Source organism: Sylvia atricapilla, chromosome 3 (assembly GCF_009819655.1).
Source record: "Sylvia atricapilla isolate bSylAtr1 chromosome 3, bSylAtr1.pri, whole genome shotgun sequence".
Classification (NCBI taxonomy): domain Eukaryota; kingdom Metazoa; phylum Chordata; class Aves; order Passeriformes; family Sylviidae; genus Sylvia; species Sylvia atricapilla.
The window spans coordinates 5,568,279-5,593,469 of record NC_089142.1 but is presented as its reverse complement, the minus strand read 5'-3'; the positions used below and the strand labels follow the sequence as shown (position 1 = coordinate 5,593,469).

At 39.4% G+C, this 25,191-nt stretch overlaps 2 protein-coding genes across 3 annotated transcripts in view; both read left to right on the top strand.

The window, feature by feature from the left end:
- The window catches only part of CYP39A1 (cytochrome P450 family 39 subfamily A member 1), a 349,396-nt gene that overhangs the window by 68,489 nt on the left and 255,716 nt on the right, over positions 1–25,191 (top strand). The gene's annotated exons all lie outside the window — the stretch shown is intronic.
- The window catches only part of RCAN2 (regulator of calcineurin 2), a 79,315-nt gene that overhangs the window by 32,914 nt on the left and 21,210 nt on the right, over positions 1–25,191 (top strand). Inside the window, exon 1 of one of the 2 annotated variants that reach the window (XM_066314669.1) lies at positions 7,799–8,519. The exons of the other annotated variant lie outside the window; for it this stretch is intronic. Coding sequence (XP_066170766.1) covers positions 8,433–8,519 — 87 coding nt within the window. The 5' untranslated portion in view covers positions 7,799–8,432. Of the gene's footprint in view, positions 1–7,798; positions 8,520–25,191 lie in introns of those variants that run through there. 2 annotated transcript variants of the gene reach the window in all.

Sequence of the window (25,191 nt, the reverse complement as noted above, 5' to 3'; positions counted from 1 at the left end):
AATCAGTTCTAGGTCACAAATGTGTGTAGCCACTTAATGTGAAATCTACAAAAAATTAACCAGCATATTCCCAAAGCTAAGCAAGTTCATAAGGTGGGTTTGCAGAGGTGTGAAACAACCAGGAGATTATAAGCAGCTATTAAAGAATAAAAATGTAGAGGATGAGAAAGTCTTGTTTCTGAAGAACTTTTGCAGAACTTTACAGAAATACTTACTTCTGGTTTTTCCATTTTTGACAGGGGCTTCTGATAAAAACTGAATTACTTGAAGTAGAATGAAAAAAAAAACCAACCAAAAAAACCCCAACGAAACAAAATACCTACAAATACACCGTATTCTAAAGTAACAGCTAAACTTGCTGTTGGTTAGTTGGACCAAATATTTGGGTTCTCCCCCTTCTGCCTTTGGCTTTCCTAAACCTTTTTTCCTTTTTTACTTTCCTATAAAAAGTAGAATGAGTTGGAATTTTTGTATGGAAATGTTCTACTAGTGGCAGATGCTTTGGTTTGGGGAGTATCATGCACTTGGGTCTGTTGTTTGAAGCTCCATGTTTCAAAAGGAAGCTGACTGTTTAAATATAGATCAGTTGCTTTGAAATAAGATCAATCTTCTGTCACTCACTTGTACTTTAATGTATTTGCTCTTTAATTACTGTCAATTTAATATTGACAATGCAATGTCAACCTCTTTTATTAGAGAGTGGACCAACATATAGAACAACTAAATGGTTTGGAACTGTTTTAAATACTTTCTGAAACTACACTGATAGCTCATATATGAAATGCCTCTAAAGGAACTAGTTCTTGTTCAAATTTTTAATTATTTTATTTTTGTTGATGTCTCTTTAGAGCTGTATCACACTTTGTAAGAAATATGGAAGTACTGAATAAACTGAGAGTTCAGAACATAGGAATGGAACTGGTTCTGGCCTTTTCCTGAGCTGGGTCAGTGGAAGACTCTTTCTTGAGTTCTAGTTAGGAAAATAAGTGTGGGTGCTGGGGAGAGGAAAAGGGGGAATCTTAATCTAATCTGTCTTCAAATAAGATACAGGCTCTTAAATGGCCATTGTGGTCTCTTTCTTCTGTTTGTGAAATCAATCTTGCAAGGGGAAACTAGGATAAATCCATTTTATAAATACATTATAAGTGCACTAATATCTTAGATTTGCTCAGATTTCTTTCTTTTTTTTCCTCCTGATCATCATGTTCATGCTCTAGGAGGAAAAAACCCCTTCCTTAACAGTATCCTTATTTCACTTTAGAGTCATTGGAATCTTTATACCTGACTTTTAGGTCTCATTGGATCTAATCTCCATCAGTCTTTCGAACATAAATAAAAAAATAATAGCAGAGGATTTTTCGGAATAGACAATAGTGTCATCTGTAATGAAGACAAGAATTAATATTTGTATATTGCAGATTTTAAGTATTAACACCTTTTTTTTTTGTCTGCAGTTTAATCTGGGGATTAACAGAAGAGACTATTTGTTTTAAAGTGTTGCAGCAATATAAATCTCACCCTATAATATCAGGATAAATTAGCAATTACGTAAGAAATCTATTATTCATTGCTTCATTATTTGCTGTCTGACTGCATGCTGTTTGACAGTGGGCTTTCCCCCCCCCCACACACACACTCTGAACTGGGCTGCTTTCTGCTTCTGCTGGCTTGGCAGTAAATGCTGTTTTCTCTCAGCACAGCCATTAAATCTCTCACCTGCGTGTCCTGTGCAGAGCTGCAGTTGAGAGATAAGGTTGGTCTCTCTCACAGCAGTGAGCATTGGTATTCCAGGCTCTTCTTTCAAGGGCATTTTGCTGTGATGAAGCATCTGAAATGACAAGGAAAACATACAGGCATGTTAAATACCCTTGCTAGTCTGAAATGAGTAAGGGTAAATGGAAATGATTTAAAAATACATTTTGAAGCTGTTAACAGAGCTCGTGGATAACTGCAAATCAGAGTTTTAGGCAGGAGCATAACGGACCTATTCCAACTGGCATCATTCATTAAATAACAAATAGTAATGGAGCGTCCTTGTCCTGCCCAGCTTACACTTAAAATCTAAATAAAACACAAAGCTCTGAGCCATTCTGAATGTGTGTTCCACCATGCTCTTCATCCAAGGTCACAAAGGTAGTTCTTTCTTCTTCAAAGGTAGTGAAGAATTGAATCCATTTCTTCAGTGTCTTATTCCTGTGACAGCCCCTGAGCACCTCCATCTTCCCGCTGGGAACTGAGGGAGGTGCTTGGGATTTCAGTTTCCTGCAGCTGTCAGAGCACTGGCCTGGCATCCTCTGTGCGTGAATCTTGTACAGAATCTTTATAGGATCTGGTTTTAATTCTGTTTTCAAGTACTGCAAGAATAAACATGTGTAAGAACTTCACCTGTTTTGTAGTCTTTGGTCATTATCACTTTTATAAATTTAAAGACAGCATAAAAATCTGTTTTATATGTGCTCTTTAATACTGGATGCATTGACAGAGCAGGTATCACCATTCCTGTCTTGCTGTTGGAGAAATCGAGGCACAGTGATAACTTCATGTGTAGGATTCAGTTCAGGATTAGCACTTAAATTATAGCATCAGTTTATACATATGTGCATATGTGCTAGGTGCTTATGTTTCTGTTGTTGGAAATCTCATTAGCAGTCAGAGGCTGCAGAGAAATTCAGCCCATCCTAAACTACAGAGCAAGTGATTGATCAGCAAAATCCCACTCTAATAGTCTGTGGAGTGCATTGAACAGTGAGTGTGTTGAACAGTTGCCCAAATAATAAGTGCTAATTTAAATATCTTAAAGAACCTCTTGAGGCTTCTGGCTGATGGTTCAGAGGAGAGGAATCTTCCAGAGGTCCTTGATCAGGTCTGTCAAGCCTGTGTGTGTGTCTTGGATAACCCTTAGGCATCTCCCATTGCATTAGCTATCCATGCTGGAGCCATGAAATTAATTCCCAAATCTGTTGCTTATACTGGCAATGTGTATACCAGCATGTGGGGATCTATGTTTAGTTCTGTTAATTTGAAACCTATGCAATTTATCAATGATCCTGTGTAGCTAGGCTGCAAATAAATTCAGCTTACTCTGCAGGGTTATGATCTTCTTCTGTTGCCAGAGATTCATGTGTGTGTTATATATTCTGTACATGGTCATGGGTTCACCCTACGAATCAAGGATGTCCTGACTACTGAACTGCAGCAGTTCATTTTACCAGGGAGAGGAATTTGCAGTTTGGGACCATAACAGTTGTTTTCCTGTACGGATCTGGCACAGAAAAGGATTTGTAACCATTCTGAGTTGACAGAAGACACACGCACAGATTTCCACCCCCTCACACCTCCCTGAGTTTACTTGGAAGCGAAGGACTATGAATGGTACAGTCACGTTAAAATAATTGAGCAGCTCTGACTCACAGTTGCAGCTTGTGTGTAGCCAAATGAGACAGCAGAGTGATGCTGCCTGACTGACACAGTTGTTTATGCAGTCAGTGAAGTATTCTCCCATCATGTGCAGGCCTTTGAGTTGTTTGGTATTATCTTTATTAAAGAGGGAGAAATCCTTCATGATGCTGATGATTTGTTTTATTTTCTTGGATACCCTCAGATTCCAAGACCTAGAAGTGTGACTAACAAAGTTATTGTCTACAGAAAAGCAAAATATCACTTAAAATACAGAAAAGTTACCTTTCCTAAAAGCAAAGCCAGCCAAAGCATTTTCTAAGATCAAAAGTCTCTGCATGTATGAAGAATTTAATGATTTAGGATTATTCTAAGTTTAATTAAACTTTTCTTGTCTGGTCAAGGTTCTGTGTTTTTAAAATTCTTCATAGGCATGATTATTTATTATGAGAAGGGGTGAACTGGAGTCCATTTTTTTTTTGGCAACAATTGATGCCGGTTTGGGATTTGTAGAAACTTTAGCTTGGGGGTCAGAGTCATTGTGGAAACATCAGTGGGTTTGTAGATGTTGGATAATTCAGTGTTCCTTATTTACTGCAAATGGTAGTTAAATGTTCTATTTAAAATACATATTTCCAAGCAGTTTGATGGCCATTCTGTTTGCTGGCGTGTTCCTCTGGCTGGATTTGTCTGGTGCTTCCATTCTTTTGGGGGGTAATTGATCTCAGCACAAGCCAATGCTCACTGTCATGAGAAAAAAAATAAATTCTTTCTGTGGCTGAGCTGAACTCTGCCCAGTCTTCAGTGTTCTATTTTCTTTATGTCCTTGTGAAACACCTCTTTGAAGGGGCTAACTTTGCTCCTGAAGGATGTTTGATTGGCCTTTCTTATCTTCTGTTGCAGACAAAGAAATTGGAAGAGCTGTCTTTTTTTTCTGGATTTTTTTTTTCAGGGCTGTCTCTTGCATTTCTAAATTTTTAGGGGGTTTTGAAATTATTTATCATGTATAATTCCATTTAAAATGAGATTATATTTGTAAAAGTATGTTCCTACTGACAGGTAGGAGCATGGTTTAAATGCTGTTTACTTGTGTAGCAGGCTGAACGAGATCAATAGAGATGCACATCATCAAAAGCACTTCAATCAGCCATCATGTGAATCCATTCCCAGTGTTTCATTCAGCCCTCAAAGGGTCATTGGTGGAGGCCTCTTTTTTATTTTCTGGATTTGTACATTGACTCAGTAAGGTTTGCACCTGCAGGCAGAGCTGCTACAGAAATAACCCCTCTAGTACCAGTGATAACAAGCACAAGCTTCATCCAGAGAGCAAAAAAGTCAGGATCTGAATTTAGCTGCTGGTTTTGGTTATCACGTGGCTGATGTTACTGTGAGGTCCTGTGATGTTTCCCTAAGGCTAAATCAGTAGTAGTTTGCTTGCAAAAGGAGGGTCAAGATTTTGCAGCAGTTGTTTTAAGGACTTGAGCGTTGAGCTTGAAAATCTTTAATCTGTGGTGCTGCTCGTGTGTGTTAGCCTGAGACACAGCAGGAACTACAGAAGGAAAACAACTCCACACACAGGAGTAAAGGCTCTGTTGTCCCAGGAACTGTACAGACCCAGAATGCAAGATTCCTGGCAAGAATGACATGGCTTTTATTTTCCTTCTGGTTGAGGAAATAAAAATATAAAAGCTGCTGAAAAAACAGGACCTGATTATCAAGTGTTAATCATCCGAATCCAGTGGTGCTTGTGAACAATAACCTGGAATGTTGCTCTGAATTTTAGAAGCTGTCTGATGCCTGTGCATGTAACTGTGAAAACTCAGCATTTCCATGCTCAGCCTGATTTTACAAATGAGCCTCAACTGCTCCTGAATTCAGCCCTCTGAGATATTCACACGTAGCGAGTGGTGCCCCTTGGATTCCATGCACAACGTGTCCTGTTACTATGGACAAACACTGAAACAAATTAAGAAGCTTCTGATTAACTGCTCAAAACTCTCTGCTTTCTGTTCTCAGAATTTGTGGTCATGGTCTTAAACTCCATGTAAAATTGGTGAAGGATGGCAGTAGAGTTACATACTGGTACCAGTTTGTGATCTGGAGAACCTCCTGAATGAGTATCAGCACAATGCTGAAGTGCAGTCTATCTATATCAATTTCTATTTACTAAATATAATGTTTTAAAATATGCATGCGACATAGCTTAATTTTTTTTCTTGGGAGTTTGGTGAACTGAATTTAGCAAGACCATCTAGAGATAGAGCTAAGAAAATTTTTGAAAGAAAATGAAATGCTTTCTCTTTAAATTTGGATGAAAAGCAAGTCTCCTGAACTGGAGAAATAAGTCAATATTAACAAATTTTAAAGCATTCAATTAATTTTTTTTTCATTTACATTAGGTGAGACTATAAAGAATTTATGAATGCCCTGAAAAAATCATTCACATAAGAATATGTCTTGATTTCAAATGAGTAGTGGGCAGTAACAAATAGAATATGACATATATTGAAAGATACTAGTTGGAGTACTCAAAAGCTTTGTAGAGTAATCTTTGTTTTCAGGAGACAAAACCAACTAGGTTATTTTTGTAAAGAGCTCACTAAAATACCCTAGTGAGCTAAAGTGGTTTTATAAGGGGAAAAATTAGGTTGTACTTTGGAATAGGCAAGAAGAAGCAATAAGTGAAAGTAATTGTGATCCCAGTAAGGTTTCTTTATTCAGATGGAATGGAAAAAATGCAGTGATTCTCTTTTGAAAGGAGGTAACAGTGGAAGTGCAGGAATAATCATGAAGTGGAACGGGTCAGTTTGCACATCAGGTCCCAGTTTTCATAAAAAGATTAAGGCTATTGAAATTGATAGGTGACAGTTTTTAAAGAAGAAGAAAGGAAAAAAAAATCCAGAACTATCCAGTGTAGCTCTATAATGTAAGATCTTCTTTCCTTCACTGCTGTGAAACCACACTCAGGCCAGGCATCCCCCTCACTCTGGGTGCCCTAACGGACCTTAGAGACCATCATCATCTGATTCTTGATCTTTTCCTTTCCCAAATGCTTGTTTTGTTTTCATCCTGTTGCTCTGTCACTGTTAAAACTTTCATAAGACTCAGACACAAGACTCATCTTTGCTTTCAATGTTTCCTTCCAGCTCTTTGATAGTACTCACTGGCTTCTCACTTTCCTGATGCCATGATTTTTCCATTGCTGTCTGCTGACAACTTCAATCAGGCCTTTATAGCTTTTTTTCTCTGTTACCACATGCATATTATATTCAAATATATGAATAAAAGGTCTATAAACACTCACAAAAATGTTAATTTCAAATTCTTTCTAAACAGTGGTTTCCTGTGGCTTAGGAAAAATCTTGACAGTGATTAAGTGACAGTGCACAAAGTAATTGATAATCATGACAAACAATATTGATTCATTTTCTGCCTTCTGCTGCCCTATCTATTTCTTCTATTTCTGTTTGGTCTCTATAATCTGGGTTTGTAAAATATTTAGTGCTGGGATGTGGGGGTTTTTTTGGTTTTTTTTTTTTTTGTTTTTTTTTTTTCCTGGATCTTAGGGGAGGTTGCTATAAATACAATTTGAAAAGTGGGAAAATTGTTGAATAGAACTTGGAAAACAATGCTCTGGTAAGAGATACTGGCTTATCTGTCTCAGCATCTAATGTCACTGCCCTCTCAGAGTAAAGAATTTCCTCCTAACACTTAATATTAGTATCATTAGGAGTTTATTTGTGAGTGAAGTGGAGGTAAGCAGAGCAGTCTCTTACACTGAGCCATGACTTGCTCCTAGGTTCATACCAGTAGTTAAATATTTGATTCTCCTTATTAATCTGGCATATCCATAAATGCCAATTCTAGGCCTACAACAATTAAGAGTAATTTATGGATCACAAGAATGAAATGGTAGAGGAAAAATAATGGTGCCAGTCTGGGAAAAAGACCACTTTAGAAGTCCCAGACATGTAGATATTTTATTTCTATCATTAAAAAAATGATAAATGTTGCAACGATTAAACAGATCACTGAGTCAGCAGGTATAAAGCATCTTCATTTCTACTTGTTTCATTTGCTGAACATGGTTGTATTTGTGAAGGGTTAACCCTTAGGATGGATGGTGTAAAGGTTGCCTAGTGTGAAGTCCTAATTTCAAGGAAATTTTCATGTTCTGTTCTTTGAAGGGGTATTGACTTCCAAATCACACACAGACATGCCTCTGATCTTCCTGGAGATGAGTCACAGTGCAACGTGGATGAGAGGCACTGGCTCCAAATTTGCAGCATGTTGATCACTGCTGATGACAGGACGAGATGTTCTCTAATCCCATGTGGGGTTATAGAGTGTGCTTTATTAAAAAGAGGAGTTAGAGCTGTTAAAATCAGAGTGCTGAGATTTTGTTGATTTGAGGGTTTTTTACTTAGTGCTCTGCTGTAGAATTTAAAGTATAATAAAGTAACAAATGTTACCTTGAGCTTAGTGGCTTTAAGTGGTGGGTTAATTTACACTCAGACTGGAGCTTTCAGTGTCAGGCGATCTCTTTCCTTTTTTTTTTTTTTTTTTTTTTTTTTTTTTTTTTTTTTTTTTTTGCCACCATAAGCACTCAGCTGAAACAACAGCTATGACTCAGTTGACAGTGAACGCTGCTTGAATTGATTTAGTCCGAGTTCAGATTTAGCACATAATCATGTTGAATTTGATCCACTGTGCTGCCTAGAGATAAAAGGGTTGAAAAAAATAGATTTAGCTTATGTCAGTCTTTGTGGTGATGTCATTGCCGTGAGAGATGGAATAGCGCTGTTACTATGCTGTGCCTGCTCAGTTGGTGGGTGTACAGGGGACAGGCAACCAGCAACTCACTTTAAGTGCACAGAGCTCGTGTTGGAGGTTTGCAGGCATTGCCAGCACTGAAACTGAATCTTGGACTGTTCAATTGCAGTACTGAAGATTTTTTTTTTTTTTAAATCCTTTTGTTGTTTGCTTCTATCGTTTGTGACTCTGAGCTTGCCTAACTCTGTGTACAAAGGCGGGGGATGCCAGCCCGTAGCATGGACTGTGATGTTTCCACTCTGGTTGCCTGTGGGGTTGATGTGGAGGTTTTTGCCAGCCAAGAGGTTAAGGTATGAGCCTGCAATCCTTTTGTTGCTTCTTAGAGAAAAGCCTTCGGGAGCAATAGGCATTTGTATGTAGCAACTGACAATAAGGGGGCAGATGAGATTCTGCTGCAGTGATAAAAGACAGGCAGTTAAAAAAAATCTGTTAATTAGGGGAGAGAAATATGGGAAAGGGAATGTGCCTGCTTTTTACTGTGTTTTGATAAGCTGAAAGAATAGCTTGGTGTTTACTCTTTAATGATATAAGAAATGGGTTATATAACTGACATCTGTGCATATGCATGTTTCATATTCATAAAAAATCTTTCATTGTTAATTTTGTCAAGTTATTTTTAGGCCAGTGTCACTTTTTGGATCAGCCTTGCCATAGATGTTATTTATTGATGTTGATAACCTTCAGATATCTTTACTCTGTTGAACAGTAGCTGTTTCTTTCCTTCACACTCAGATCAAATGTTCAAGCATAAATTCTTTGTGAAGGGTTAAAACTTTGTAGTAAGTATCTTTGTGCATCTGCAGTGTAAGAGAACACAAAAAGTTATGCATCTTGCATATCATATGCATACCTGAAAAACAATGCTTAAATCCAAGGCATGATATGCAGGGCTCGTAGTCTCTTAATTAGACAACTGCTATAGAAAAGTCATTGTGTGTAATTGCTTACTGTTGAAATCAATTATCTTTTTCACTTATTCTCATATTACAGCAAGAAAATCATTGCAAATTAAGTTTGAAAGAGGAATTCTAAGTATGCTTTTCTCAGATCATCTGAAAGAGCTTATAGATGTAATACAGTGATATTCAGCAGTTTATAAAGGACAAAAGTACAGACAAAATTAGTTTCTAATCTGATGGTTCTTACTACTGAAAGACTGGAACAGGGTAAAAAGGATTTAGAAATTAGAGGTCAAATTTGAACCTCTGTTCTGTTTGGTTCTGAGTCAAACATTGAAGCCACTGGAAATAAAACTGGAAATAAAACTTTGATTTGCAAGAGGCTCTGAGGATTTTTATTTCCCTAGTTTCCCTAGTTAGTTTCTAACTGTTTGAGATAATTTATGCTTTATACAGATGCTTTTGTATTGGCACAAAGAGATTTTTTTAATTTAAGAAGCTTTTCTTTAACAGTTTAATATTGAATTTAGAGATGAAAAAGTGAGTAATTCAGAGGAATGATTCAGGTGAGGAGTCTTGCCTGCATTGGGATATGTTTCTTGTATTATTGTGAAGTAGTAAAATGTTTATCTCTTCTCTTCTTTTCTCTTCTCTTCTTTTCTCCTTTCTTTTCTCCTTTCTTTTTTTTCTTTTCTTTTCTTTTTTTTTTTTTTTCTTTTCCTTTCTTTTCTTTTCTTTTCTTTTCCTTGAGAGCATTTTTCTTTTAATGTGGAGGATTTATACCTGCATTGATACGATCTTGTAGCTGGGTCTTTTAGTGTCTGGTCCACGTTTGATGTAAGACCATGCAAGAAATTAAAGTTGTAGTGAGATTCTTATATCCTCATGCTACTCATATGTCAGGAGCAATGCAAAAGCAAAATTTTTACTAACATAAATCAGCAGAAAGCATTCAATCGACTTGGGTAAGACTTAGATTAGCCTGATTTAATCTGCAGCATCTATGAAGTGTGGGCCAGGAATATGAGATAAGAGAACAAAAGGGTTTCAGAGACATTACAGGAACTGTAACCATTTTGTGTTACTTGGACTTTCTGTACCTTCTTTGCTTTGGTTAAAACTGCTCTGTTTTGCTTTTTTTCCCCTTATATTTGAATTAAAATGTTGATTGCAAAGACTTTGGGTGTATTTACAGTGGGGACTGCACTGCAGACTGCACTGCAGCTTAGAAACGCAAAGTCTACTTTGAAGTTGCCTGGCTTAGAGGCTGTGAGCAGCGTGGGCTCCGTGACCCACAGCTCACTGCAGGCTCCTTTCCACTGGGTTGTCCCCAAACTCTGTTGTGGAGGCTGTGGCCAGCTCTGGGCTCCCCATGCAGCAGCCTGGAGTGTGAGCATCCTCTTTGTGAAAGTCCCAATGCTGCTGATAATTTAAAGTTGGAGATACCTACTGCTCTTTAGTCACTTCCAGGAGAATCACAGGGAAAAAAACAGTATGGCTGGTTTTTTTGGTTTTGGTTTTGTTTTTGGTGTGCAAAAGGGTTCACATCAAAGTGAGGGTTTTTGGTGACAGTATGGTCACAGCATAGAAAAGTTTATGTTGATTTTTGATAGGATGGGGAACAGATTTAAGGTTAAAAAGGAAGGAGGCTGTTGCTGAGAAGAGATGGGTGTGGACATTGAAGAGCAAAAGCAAGCGCAGAATTCCTCTCTTCTCCACCTACCCTGAGTACCCCTCTGCCCAGCCCTTTTGTGAGTCAGCCTGAAGACACAGGTAGCATTGGCAACTGACGTCCAGGTTATTGTCCCTTCTCTGATAGAAGGTTTTATTGCAGGGAACATTCTCGCTGTGTGAAGGGAGTGCTCCCTCAGTGGTGAAACAGATACTGAAAATCTTAGAATACATGTGGTGCTTGGTGAGATTTGCTAAGATGAGCTATTAGTCCTGTAAAATACTTCTCTGATGTCAGCAAGGGTTGTGTTCAGGGTTTAGGATATGCTTACAGCATATCTCACTTTTATCTCAGTTTAGGTTTAGAACTGACATGAGGTTTGGGAGAAGGATGCTGGTGTTACTGAGCCGTTGCTTTGCACTTTGCAGCACATGTTGGCCACAGCTGCAGGCTGGGGGTGTGAGGAGCCTGCCAGGACTGCAGTAGCAGAGCTTGGTGTATCGGGGCTCTGGAGCAGCAGTTCCCACAGCACGTAGCAATGGGGACTCCTGGAAGTTGCCGCTCCTCAAGAGCATCAGTCCCTCAGAGCTGGGGAATTCTTATACAAAGCTGGGTCTGGGCACAGGACTTGGAGCAGAGGGAGCTCTCCAGCTTACTGCCGCTTTTTCACCTCTGGAGGAGACCTTATTCTGTGGGCATCTCTTAGCATCTGGCAGTCAGGCTTGGAAACACTCTGTTTCCATTTGGCCTCTGAAACAGGGGAGCAGTTATTTAGTACTCAAGGCAAGGCTTTTGAGTTGCTGCATTTGGCCTGCTCATCCTTTTAATGAGCAGAGGCTTGTATGGGTACCTTGGCAGTGACAGCTGGCCCCCAGCACTGACACTGTGGGTTTGGCACTCATGATCCCATCCAACAAGCCTTTCACTGCTGATCAGCTGCTGCTTTGAGTTGTCTTTTCCAATCCGAAAATTGGGTCAGCCTAATCAACATGCTACTGACTGTAGACCAGGAACTAGAAGAGTTGAGAAGGCAACCAGAGAAATCACAAACTGCAGTACTGCTTCAAAGTTCACCTGGATAATTAAGATTCTTTCAGAGCCTCTAGATGATAATTTCATGTAATGATCTTTGTTACATAAGCAATTAGTTAATTAATATCTTGTTTATTTCTAATAGAGGAATTCCAGACATCACCGAAACAGTGGAAGAGAATTTAAACTTGTATTTCTTACACTAAGCAATGTGTTTTTATATGATTAATTCTACATAGTTTTTCCTCATTTTTGTTCACACAGACCATTCCACTCAGAAACAAGGTAGAATTGGAGCAACTTGGAACTACTGTAAAAGAGAAGAAATACTAATGTTCCAGATGGGACTGAAGACAGTAATGTAATGTGGATGAGACCATTATCTTAACACAGGGAAAAAACTCAATGTATACATGAGCCAGGCAGCAAAGGGAAATAGCAGAAATAGTTTCACTGTTTGGACCGTTGCTTTGGAGGATGAACCCCATTGGAGCAGGATCTCTGTCAATCTGTAAACTCCTTGCTCCGTTCAGATGCTCCAATGAGCACCCTGTTAATGGGGGTTGTTTGGGATGGATGGTTTGGAGGTTCAGTCACTGTCCTGCAGTTGCCTTTGAGAGGTTTAGGAGTCTAAACTTTTCAGGTCTAAAGGGCAATACCACACTGAATGCCTGTGGTTTTTGTTCTCCACTTCAATTCCCCACTTGTCTAAATGGCTTTTTCACAAAGATGTTCTGAGGTTTAAAGTTTAAGTGCTCTAAGGTCAGAGTCAAGTGAAGAAAACTGGAGAAAGGGGGAGAAGTGTTGCTGCCCCTCTGGATGGTGCCAGCATGACTTGCTGGGAGAGTTTCTGGGTTTCTGTCTTTACATCCTTCTCCTTAGCCATGTGAGCTTGATCCGTGGGAAGAGTCTGTTGCACAGTCATAAGACTTCACAGACGGGGCTATAAGGAGGAAACCAAACAACAGCATGACTGCCAAAAATACCCTGATGGCTAGAAAGGCCTGCTCTGTAACTTCTCTTGAGATTTTCTGTAGTTGGTAGTTCTTTCTAATTGCAAATAAGGTTGAGCCTGTGAAATCTGCTCCATCCAAGCGTTCTGCTGGAGAAATAGACAGCATGTCTTTTGATCTCTGCTTACTGTCTATGTTCATCTGGAGCAAGGAATGGAGAGGAGCTTACCAAATGCTGTAGTGCTGTTTCCAGGACACCAGCCCTGCTCTTGGCTTCAGGGTCAGCACAGAGAGACTCTGACAGCAAAGCTGGGCTAGTGCTGCTGCACACTGAACTGCTCCCAGTTCCAGTCACAGGTTAGGCTTTGCCTCTGTCCTTCTAGCAACCTTCTGTGAAGGCAGCTGGACTCTTTAGGGAAGTTCCCAAAGAAGTGATAGAATGGAAAGACTTCTGAAGGTCCTAACGTGCTCTTTAGGCTGATCTTCACTTATTTGTGTTTGCTTTTCCCTTGCCTCAGAAGAAGGCAGTGCTGCTGTTTCCCCAGAGGTCTGTGGCAGCTGCAGGTATTTACATACCTCTGAATATGGCAAACCTTCTGCTTCTCCTTCTTCACCCTTTCAGTGATAACAGTGAACAGCAAAGCAAGGCAGAGGGCTTTGTATTCTCTCTGATTTTTTCTTTCTGTTGGAAGTCACGTGAAGATATTTCACTTTCATTAAGATAGGTAGACAATGAGTAACTTGTCAAGAGAAAATAAATAACAACTAGAATCCATTAGTAGAAGGTGCAGAATTAATCCAGGGCAGGTAATAAGGTAAGATGGACCTTGTAATTTACTGACACATGGCCCTGCCTATGTGAGGAGCACTGAAGAGATGCTGACTTCCTTAAGCAGATTTGAAGAATTACTCAGTGCAGCTATAGATTAACGTACTTGTAATATGGATACAAGCGTGATACTGATTTTTCATTAAATAATTACTTAAATTATTAAAATTCTGGAATAAAATAAAAATTATCAGAAGAACCTAAAGGGATAAAAATATTCATGTTCTTTCTCTTCTTCCTCACCTCCCCCCCCAAAAAAAAAAAAATAAAAAATCAAGGACACATTATTTTCAGGTCTGTAGTGGTCCAGTCTCATTTTCCTGTGAAGGTGCTGTGTGTGTGCACTCTTTTTTCTCAAATTTTACTGATGCTGTTTGCTGCTGCTTAGCATGACTAAGATTTGATACTGAGCAGCATTGCAGGTTCTGAGGCAGAGGTCTGCACCAACCTTTTATGTATCTTTAGTAATTTCTTAGTAATTGATAGTAGGGGTTTTTTTTCCTCATAAACTAATGTACATGCTTTGTGGTTGGATAGATCTTCCTTTAATGTTTTCTAGGGGTGATTCTACCAGAGGCCTTAAATAATCTACTCAGTTTTTATCATTCAAGTGCTAAACAGCCTGTTTGCTTTGGAAGATGCTGCCTAATCATATGCTAGAGTGCAAACAACCGTGACAGTGTGGTCTTGAGGAGAGAATTCTTCCTTGGCAAAAAGACACTGAGGAAATTGTACCACAGTTTGTCAAACACTTGGCTAACACACAGGCTGCCAAAGGCCAGAAACCAGCCAAGCAAAGCCTCCAGTCAGTGGCCACTTGCTGGAAGGCTCTGTGTTTTCCATGCACATATTTATAGTGGCACTAGCATTGTGTGCATGAGCTTTTCCTGAAGATTTCCCCCATTAGTACAATTTTCAGTAAGCACCTTCTCCTTCTAAAGGCCAACAGAATTAAAATTTCCCCCAGGGGAGACTTCTCCCCATTCTTTTCCTCATTGGCAATGCCTCTAAAAGTTCCATCGAGTTTTGGCTCCAGCCTGTGTTTTCCATCTGAGATTCTGGTTGGTTTCTGCTTTGTCCACGTCCATTCCTGGCAGCACAGATGGCCTTCTCTCAACATCAGTGTCCTTGTGATGCCTTTAACTGTCCCCACATGGAATTTCTGTTGGTGCTGAATCAAGGAGAAGCCTTTGACTGTAGCAGTTGTGATGGAGCAAACAGCCCCACTGTCCTTGCAGGGTGTGAAAACAGCTGGATGGGTCTGTGTAGAGCTGGATGCTGCAGGAGCATCTCCTTGGTACCTTCTCCTCTGTACACCTGGAGTTTCTGGAAAACCTCAAAGCAATGTTATAGGTAAAAAGTTCTAAGTGTTCTCATTTGCAGATGGAAAACTAAGGAACTAGGAAGTAAGTTCTCTGATTAGGAAACTGGATTGAGCATGTAGAGGTGGTATAATTAATAATTCTTGGTTTTAGTAATCATGTTCTGTAGATGTTGAGTATCAAATATCATTGAGATATTTTCCAGAGACCAAGGAGCAGTTTCCAGAGAGCAAGGAGCTTTGCTGAGTTAGTAGCTGATTTTGGTTTGTTTTTGGTGGAGGTTTTTGTGGTTTTGTTTTATTTGGGGGTTGTGTGTTTGTTGTTTTGTTTTTAATTATCCCAAACTTGCTGCTTTTCAGAATCCACATTAGATTCTGGCAGAGAGAAAGACTGACTTTGTCTTACAGGATGGCTTCATATTTATCAGGAGCATGGAAGAGACTCCAGTTTTGCAGCACCAGGTAGTTCCACCTGTTGAAATAATAATCTCTGACCTGAGAAACCCAATGAACCTGTTAAATTCTGAGCAGTAGGCAGCTGTACAGGGGAATTTCTGCAGCTCAATTTGTCACTTGCAGAAGAATCTCTCTGCTTCATCTCTTGCAGTGAGGGATATGTTTGCCATTAAAAGGTGGAGGCATCCAGAGAGCTGAATCATTCAGCAGGACTTCTGCACAGCCAGAGAGAAGCCACTTTACTGAAATCTTACTTTTCCTTTTATTTATGTAGGTCAGATGTGTTGGTGTGAGGCAGATGAACAAATAATGGTAAAAAACCTGCTAATCCTCTCAATAGAAGAAATGCCATATATGGGGGAGATAAGAAGATGATTGTTTTATTTGCTGTACAAATTTTACTCAAACATTACCATCCTCAAATTTCATCATCCTCTGCTGGTATCCTCGTGCCCGGTGACAGGGTTCATTCAGTTTTGGCTACTTTTCCTTATTTCTTAGAGAAAACAAATAACTAAACCACGAAGAATAAAAGCTTTTGAATTGTCTGAATAATTGTGCCTATACTGGGAAATTTGTTTTAACCACAAAACAAATGTTGGTTGTGGTGGGGGTGGCGTGATGTATATTTTTTTTTGTTTGTTTGTTTGAAGGATTTTTGTTTCATTTCCTACTGCTGATACAAAAACAAAACCAAAAGCAACCCACCAGCAGAAATGGCCTTCCTCCCTCAGAGAACATATTTTTTAAGAGAAGCAAATATCTCTGAGGGGCAGATCATAGGTGGAACTGTTCTGAGCTGAGGGAGGAGGAAATCAATTGCTTATTCAAAATTTCGCCAAAATGAGGAAGGGGAGCCTGGGGATTGGGAGGAGGGATGTCACTGTGATGAGTTGCCTCTGTTGGGAAAGACCAAGAATGGGGAAAACTCCTATGAAGGCTGGGGCAGGTGGTGTCAGGACTGGTGTCTGAGGGGGTGACAGCTACAGGGGAGTTGGGATGGAAGGAGAGCTCCTGAAAATAAGAGTAATAATGGAAGACAAAGGTGAGAAGAGATGACTTTGACTTCTTGTGCTGTAGTGAAATGATTTAAGGGCAGAAGATGATACAAGATGCTGGAAAAACTCACAGATAGTTTTAAAGAAAAGAGGATTTTGTGACAAAGCTTTAATCAAGCAGGTGTTAAACATCATTGAAACCTTAGTTAAATTAATCTTGACAGCTTTCTGCTTTACTGAAAGCATCTTCCACAAGCTTCCATCCCACCTCCAAGTAACAAAATCCCTTTGTGAACAGGTACTCTGGGCTGCTGCCACTCTCCTTTCAGCTCCTTCCTCAAAACTTTTTGCTGTTAAATGTCTCACAAGGAATTAAATGATTGAACATGACTAGACTAAGCTACATATGCACACATGGGACAGAAAATAGTTTGGAAACCTTACCAAAATAATCCAAATATATTCTCTTTTTTATATGTTTTATTCCCACCCCCTCTGTCTTTCTGCTTCATCTTCCTGGAATGCAAGAAGGAATTCTGTGTTTTCCCTTGTTGTTTTTGTTCAGTGTGGTAGATGATACTAGAAACAAATAACTGTTATTTTTAAACTGCTGGAAATATCCAAACAGTAGGTGATACAGTAAGACATATTGTGAGACTGTTCTGGGTGCAGCTTTTTCAGCAAATGGAGAGAGGTAATTTTATTTCATTTTCAGTTTTGATTTTAGCAGTTGCAGAAATTAATAATGGTAAGTACTGTTGGTGAAAATTATTTTGAAGTTAGCTTTTGAAATAAAATCTGAAGTCAAAGGAAAATAATTTTTCTGAAAAGTCATTTTCAGTGATCTTATGGAGCTGGTAAATAGTGTCTCCTAAGAAGATTATCTGAGAGACCAAGAAGAACATGAGAATTAGCAGCTAAGGAGGCACTTTTGAATGCATAATGGAGATTATCTATCCTGATGCAAAGGACAGATGGGACATACAATGAGAGACTGTTAGGGCTAGATCAGATACTTCTTTTGCTTTAGAGCAGTTTAAGGATTTATATATAATGTGAAAATCAAGTGTGCAAAATCACAAAATAAGTTTCCTTTATCAGAGGTTTTAACTAAGAACAAGGGAAGTCTTGTGATGTATAAAAATTAAGAAGAAACAATGTGTAAAGCCATAGCAAGATGCATAATGTGGGGAGGGTTATCGTGTGACTAATTTCATTTATGTTATGTAATAACACAGATAATTACCTAAATTAATAGAAAAAACAACCCTAATAATGGCCAGAGGAGAGAAAAAAACTGCTAAAAATGCAGAGGTAAAACAGATATTTAAGTGTACAGGAGCTACTAAAATCTACCTAAGTATGCTTTAGTATGCAGCTGAAATAATTTTTTACTATTATTATTAAATATTATCATTAATTAAATTAGTTTAATTCTTATATTTAAATTATAATTAAATAAAATTTACTATTATAATGAAATATTTTTACTATTTGAAAGAATTCATAAGTTACAAAGAGACTGCTGAGAATGGTAGATTAAAAAAAATGTGTTTACAAGGGGGAGAGGACAATTACAAGTATTTTTATCTGACTTGAATTTTGGAAATAAGTTTGGAAGTACTTTGGAGCTAATTAGGCCTGGGCTGTGTAGACCAAGTCATGTCAAATCAATGTGCTTGCCTTGTTTGACAGGGCAGTGGGATAAGTGGGATAAAGGAGATGGAGAGTGTAGATATTTTGACTAAAGCTTTCACACTGTTCAAAACATTTTTGTAAGTAATCTGCACTCCAAATTTAATTTCCATAAGGTGGGTGCATAGTTGTTTACAGAATGTCTAAACCAGAACTAGTTCATTCTCAAATGGTGAAGCCATTTAAGTAGATGCGCTCACATGCTCCTTCTTGCAAGCAGGTTGAGAATGACAGTAGTCAAAAGAGGAAAAACCTAAAAAAAACCCTAAAAAAAAAAAAAAAAAGTGAATGACACTTTCCTGGTAGGGCAAGGTCAAAATTCTGAACAACCCTTGGTTAAACAACAGGATGAAATTTAGAAATTTAGTGCAAAAAGAAATAAAGTCACAACTATATGAAGACATTCACATGATTAAACTGTTGTCTGTTGCAAATCTCTTGAGTTCTCATGAATTGCAGTGGATAATTAGCAGCAGTATCACACTTCTGTAAGCAAAAAAAAAAAAGTGGATTCAGTGAATGGTTTGGGTTGGGAGGGACCTTCAAATGTCACCTGGTTCCATGCCCTGCCATGTGCAAGGACACCTTACACCAGACCAGATTGCTTCAAGCCTCATCCAACCTGGCCTTCAACACTTCCAGGGAAGAATTTCTACCTTAGGTCCAATCTAAACTTGGCCTCTTTAGTTGAAACTCATTGCCCCTTGTCTGTCACTATAGGCCACAGTAAAAGTCTCTCTCCATCTTTCTTATATATCCTTTAAGTATCCCAAGGCTGCCATAAAGCTCAGAACTCCTAAAGCCTTCTCCAGGCTGAACCATTCCAAATCTCTCAGCCTTTCCTTACAGGTGAGGTGCTCCAGCCCAAGCTTACTGTTGTAGCTGTGCTGTTTGTCTCTGGTGAGACTGGGTAGACTTTTCAGATGCACATTTTCTTGTCTAGAAAGGAAATTTCATGTTGCTTCCTTGTTTACAGAGCCTAAGAAGAAAACCACTGATGTGTGAAAAGTAGTACCTTTATCTTTAGAAACAGCTGATTCCAGGAGAGGAACTGCAGGGCTGTGTGACCAGCCAGCTTTTTGCAGGCGGCTGCCAGTCCTTGAACCAGAATCTGAGAGTTGTTGAGCTAAAAAAAAATTCTTATTAATCAAGACAGCTGGGAACAAAGCCAAATGCTGGGCTATAGCAGAAATGAGTATGCTGCTTATGTTAGACAGAAGTAAATTATTGGTGTACTTAAAATTTTAGAGGCTTGGGAGCTGATGCCTTTTTGCCTGATTTTTTTTTTAAATAAGTGAATAAAGAAGAAAGATACTTAGCTATCTGCTTCATGTTTTTGTAGCAATTTATTAGACTGACACTGTTGAAAAACTGCAGTGATGTAAGCAAGCTGCCTGCAATCTTAACTCCCAAAGTGGTGACATTTTTTGGGATAGGGGAAGGAGCTTGGCATACAGTAGCAGTCACAAAACACGAGTTTACTCAATTCATGTTGCATCCTAGAAAATGGTACAGAATATTTTTTCATGTCATTGGCTCAGTGTAAAGTTCCTGCTTAAGCTTTAACTATTATACAGTTTTATAGTTTATGTATTGTATAGTAAAATAGAAGCAGAGCAAAGAACAGTAACAATTCTATAAAGAGAAGGTCTTGGATAAGGGGAATTTACTTTGGGAATAAGTAGTTGGTATAAGTATGGTAAAATGATGGTATGATGGGAATGTATATTTGTACATTTGTGAGTAAAATGAGGTGTGGATGATAATGCTGCAGATTGGTACCTATTTAACTACTCCGTTTTAGAAAAATGAAATTACAGAGTCACAGACTGGTTTGGGTTGCAAGGGACCTTAAAGATTATCCAGTCCCACCTCCTGCCACGGGCAGGGACACCTTCCATAGACCAGGTTGCTCCAAGCCCCATCCAGCCTGGCCTTGGACACTCCCAGGGATGGAGCAGTCACAGCTTCTCTGGGCAACCTGTGCCAGGGCCTCAACACCCTCATAGGGAAGAATTTCTTCCTGATACCAAATCTAAACCTGACCTCTTTCAGTTGAGACTACTTACTTATATGGAAATACCCTCATTGGTTTATTTTCCTGTAATATTTTCCATTAAATTTGAAGTTTATATGTAGCAAATCCAGTTCTATTGTGTTTCTGGTTTGAGTATCCCTTGGAGAAAGTCTGGACTATGCTGAGCATGACTGTATTCACTTTTAGTTGATAATTTGCCCTTCTAAATTAAATACTAATATCTCATACTGATTAAATACACAATTTTCAATTTCAGTTCTAAAGAGTAAATTCTGTTCTTGGGGCTACAACTGATACTGCTTCTGAATTGCAGTAGTGTGCAGCTGGATGCATGCACAGTCCATGGATCAGGCTGAGGGGTCTGGGACACCCTCTGATCTCTGAAGATGTAACCTCCACAGTGAACAGGTGTCTCCTCTTTATTTTGAATTACTACTTCCACCAGGTTTGGCATCCCACTTCTTCTGTCATTTAGAATCTCTTTGCACCAAAAAATCTCCTGGACCTCAAAGTCAGACTCCTTGAGTCTGCACTGTGTCATGGGAGGCTCAGGCTGGAATCCCCAGAGGATGATTGGGCACTGGGAGAGCTCCCTAGGGAATGGTCACAGCCCCAAGGCTAACAGCTCAAGGAGTGTTTAGAAAATGTTCTCAGGCACAGGGGGGGATTGTTGGGGTGTCCTGTGCAGGGCCAGGAGTTGGACTTCGATCATCCTTGTGGGTCCCTTCCAGCTCTGGACGTTCTCTGGTTCTACACATGTGTCTTCAATGTTCCAGACTGGCACAAGGGTGTTTGCAAGGCAAATGTGACACAGAGCCAGTGTGAAACAGTGTCACAGGGCAAGAAACTATGGGATACTGATTATTTTTGTGTCCTACTTATTTGTAAAAAACTTGTTCATAAAAAGAAGTAAATCTCCATTTGTTATCATTCTGCTTGCCAGTCGCAGGGTTTGTTTCTTCCCACCAATTGCTCTGGATCTGTGGACTGCAGCTTCAGTTTCATAATCCCAGTCCAGTATCTTTTTAATATCATGCTGTTACTGATATATTTTTTCACATCAGGAAATGAAAATGATTTTATGAAGGGCAGTGCTAGTTTTAGCTCTAATATAGGATTAGTCTACTTTCCAGTTCTTGTTTCGTGCCAACTGGAAATTTTCCAGTTGGTTGAAAAATGACATGGGAGCAGTTTGGTCAGGAACATTTGCTTTTTCACCCTGGGGTTCCTTCCATCTGCCTAATAAAACAATTATATCACTATAAGACTGAAATTCCCTGTGTCCTGTCTGGAAGTGGATGGTACTAGTGGCTGTTGAGTCAGATGGAAACCTCTGCTTTTTCTGCCCTTCTGTACCCAGTACAGAACCTGTATCTGTCATCTCAGCCTTTTTGGGTGCAGGAATCTGCTTACTAAGTCCACACAAATCCTCTTTCCTGGCCTGCACAAGCCCAGTTTTCTGATGTGTGCTAAATTCTTGACATCATGAGGTACTAAAACACTACAAAGTTCTAGAGGCTAATTAAGCACTGTGGTGTATACAGGAAATGAAACATGCTGTTGAAATCTCTTTTAATAGGCAGGTAAACCACTGTGTGGTGTAACTTTGGTATTTCAGCATCTGAGCTTGAGATCCTGGCGTCCTCTGAGACTTCTGATGGGGAAGAAAAAGTGTAAAAGTGTTTCAAGCACTTTTATTTTTCCACTGAAATTTATTCAAACTGGAAAGCATCTTCAGGGGTTTTTTTTGTAGGTCAGTGCTGAACTGGGGGTTCCAGTGACAACAGAACATTTCCTTCTCATCCAGCCCAGTGATGATTTTTTTCTTTAGTTTTCTTTTTACCACTTCCTTACGTGTTTATCTCTTATACTTTTGTTTGTGCCATTAATCTGAAACACCATTTACTTGTAGTTGGTGTAGGTTTGCTAAAGACTCCACTCAGCCACTTGAGTGGAGGCAAAGTATTCCTATCCTTGGTTTATCTTCATTGTACAAAGAGCCTCCAGTCTCAGAGGCTGCAGCTCCTAGGAGCTGCTCAGATGTACAGACAACAGACCTGCTCGAGTAATTTGCAAATGAAGTGTAAGACAGGGAATGACAGATGGTCGGGACAGACTGGGAAGAGCAAGGAACAGTCAAACAGCACAAGCAGAGCGTTAGACAGCGGTCACAGTGCTGCTGGTTGTGACTGAGGGTCACTGACTGTGGGCTGCAGAGGAAGTAGAGAGAGGATGATGATGATGAGAGGATGTGCATTGGTACATCAGGAGTTTCCCTTGATACCTTTTTTCATCAGTTAAGTAACACTTATGGAGCTGCATGATATTGAATTCTATTCTGCTGTCCTTGCTTTTTTTTGTTTTTGTGGGGTTTTTTTGTTTGTTTTGTTTCATAGTCACTTTCAAAATTGTCAGTGTCCTTTCCAAATCCAGACAAGTTGAAACTATATTTTTAGTCCTATTCATGCAGTTTGCAATGTTAGAGGAGAGGAGAGGGAAAAAGCATTCCCCATGACTGATGAGAACAGCTGAAATGCTATAAATGTTGATCACTGTAGGCAAAACAGTAAATCAGGAACGGGCAATGCAAGCATTTTATTTGTTTAAACTGTCCCATGGCTTGTTCTTGTTTATTTTTCTAGTTTAACTGGGTTGACAGTGTCAGGGAATAAGTAGTGTGCATTTTATGGTTGTTTTACAATGTTGCATCTCCGAGAGTACAAATAAGACAGTTTCTCAGCTCTTGGTGTTGCCTTTATTGTAGTTCATCCTTGCATTTAGCATTTTGCACACTGACGTCCTGATTCTGCATCACAGCAACAGAGGTGTCCACTAACACTTTCACAGCCTCAGTAACAGATTTTTAAGAGGCTGAGGTTTCAGTACTCCAGTGGGGGATTGTGTAGAAGCAAAGTCATTCAGAATGAGTTATGGAAACTCTGGTTTCCTGGGTCTGTCCTGATCTCAGTGTCACCACATGAACAGGGCAATGGGGTGGCCTCAGAAGGCTTGAGGAGATGAAATTGCAGTTGCCAAGATCAGTGAAAAACAGCATCATAATAAGATGAATACTTATGTATCTTTTCTTACAATATCAAAGTTTATACCGTTAATAGCAAGCAATTGTTTGATGAGAGGGTGGTGAGGCCCTGGCACAGGTTGCCCAGAGAAGCTGTGGCTGCCCCATCCCTGGAAGTGTCCAAACCAGGTGGGATGGGGCTTGGAGCAACCTGGTTTAGTGGAAAGTGTCCCTGTTCACAGCAGGGGTTTGGAATTAGGTGAGCTTTAAGGTCCCTTCCAACCCAAACCATTCTATAGTTCTATGAATATGAATAATTTTCACACAGCTTCTCATAATAAATGACTTCAGTCCTAGTTTTGTGTACATGTTTTACCCCAGTCCCTTACTTACTATGGTCTCTGGCACTTCAGTTTAGTTGTGGAGTTGGTTTTTTTTTTCCTTCTCCTGGAGTGCCAGCTAGCTATTTTTATGAGAGATACAGGCTTGTGTCTACATTACCATTTTGAGTCTGTGCTGGGCATTCTCAGGAGGCAGCTTTTCTGTTGCTCTTCATTAACTGTTCTTTTCATTCACATCACAGGGCAGTTCATGAACTGGATGCCTTTCAGATGAAATTCATATAGAAGATGCACTCTAGTAGTGTGCCTGTTATGCTCCAACTGCTAATGGGCATTCAATCCGTGGCACTTGATCAGAAAGTCCTCAGCACCAACTGTTTTGCTGCAGAGATCTGCTCTTGGAACATTCCTTATTAACATAAATGTAGCAGCTTTTGGTAAAAACTAATTAAGGTTGTTATTCTTCCTTATTTTGTGTGCTGAATTAAGATGATAAGAACTTTAGAAACATACACAGTAATTTGTTCCTTTTGCTACCAATTAATTGTTGGGCTTAACAACAGGAACAAGACAAAAGCAATAGCTGATACTGTATTATGAACATTCTTCAATCCAATGCAGATGAGCCCCTTGGAGTTCACAAAATACATTATCTACTCAGTTATTGTTTCAAATCTTAAAGCAAACAAAAATAGGCTGTTTTTTCAGGACAGTCTGAATATTTTCTTTGAGTCTTTGTTCTTAGCATCTTTGTTCTTAGCATTCTCAAGCCAAAATGCAAAGCTGCTATTTGGAAAACAAATGCATTAAATTTTCCACAAGTCTGTTCAGGTTTTGATTTTTTTTTCCACTGCCAAATACAATGCAAAAGGAAAAAAAAAAAGACAACTATTATGTGATGTTGCACAATAATGGTAGCCAGGACTGGAATCAAATGTGGCTTTTTAGGAAACAAAGAATAATGTCTCTACAGAACATTCCCCAGCACTGGGGTTGAAACTAATGGATCTGGTCATAGAATGTGCACTTTGCCAGCTGGTTTGAAAGAGCACTTCCAGCATTTCAGGAAGCTCATACAGCATCTGGAACTGGAGTACTTCAAATATGGTGTGCTCAGAAAAGCTGTGGCTGATGATACAGTAAAATAACAGTGCTCCTATAAAGAAGAAATGTAAAGTGTGGATTTTTCTTTTAGCTCAATCGTTGGGTGTGAAATTGAATTGAGAACTCTCCAAACTATATTAAATCAGCCCCTTGGCATTGCCACAGGAACAATTTATTTCATCTTGAAGGAGCCTTTGGTTTCCAGATCAGTGGAGCTAAGCAGGAGGAATGTGCGTCACATTGAGGTAAACAGGGATATGAGCTGGTTAAAAACAGAAAAGGCAACGCAGCAAAATTCTGTGCCCCTGACATTTGTCAGCCTCTTCTGAAATGTGAATGCATTTCCATTAAGCTTTGGGGCAGATATTATCTCTGTACCTTTTGTTGTGCTGATGAGCTGGAACACGAAGGTAAATTTATTTGGTTCAGCTGATTTTTCAAGAGGGACATCTGTGTTGTTCTGTTCACTGGGATGTTTGCAGTGCTGTCATGCCGTGGTGGGCATGTAATGCAGGAGGGCTGGTGAGGGATGGAAGCCTCTTCCTGCCTTAGTCCCAGTGTGAGGTGGGAGCAGCAAACTTCCAGCTCCTGACCTACTTTGGCCA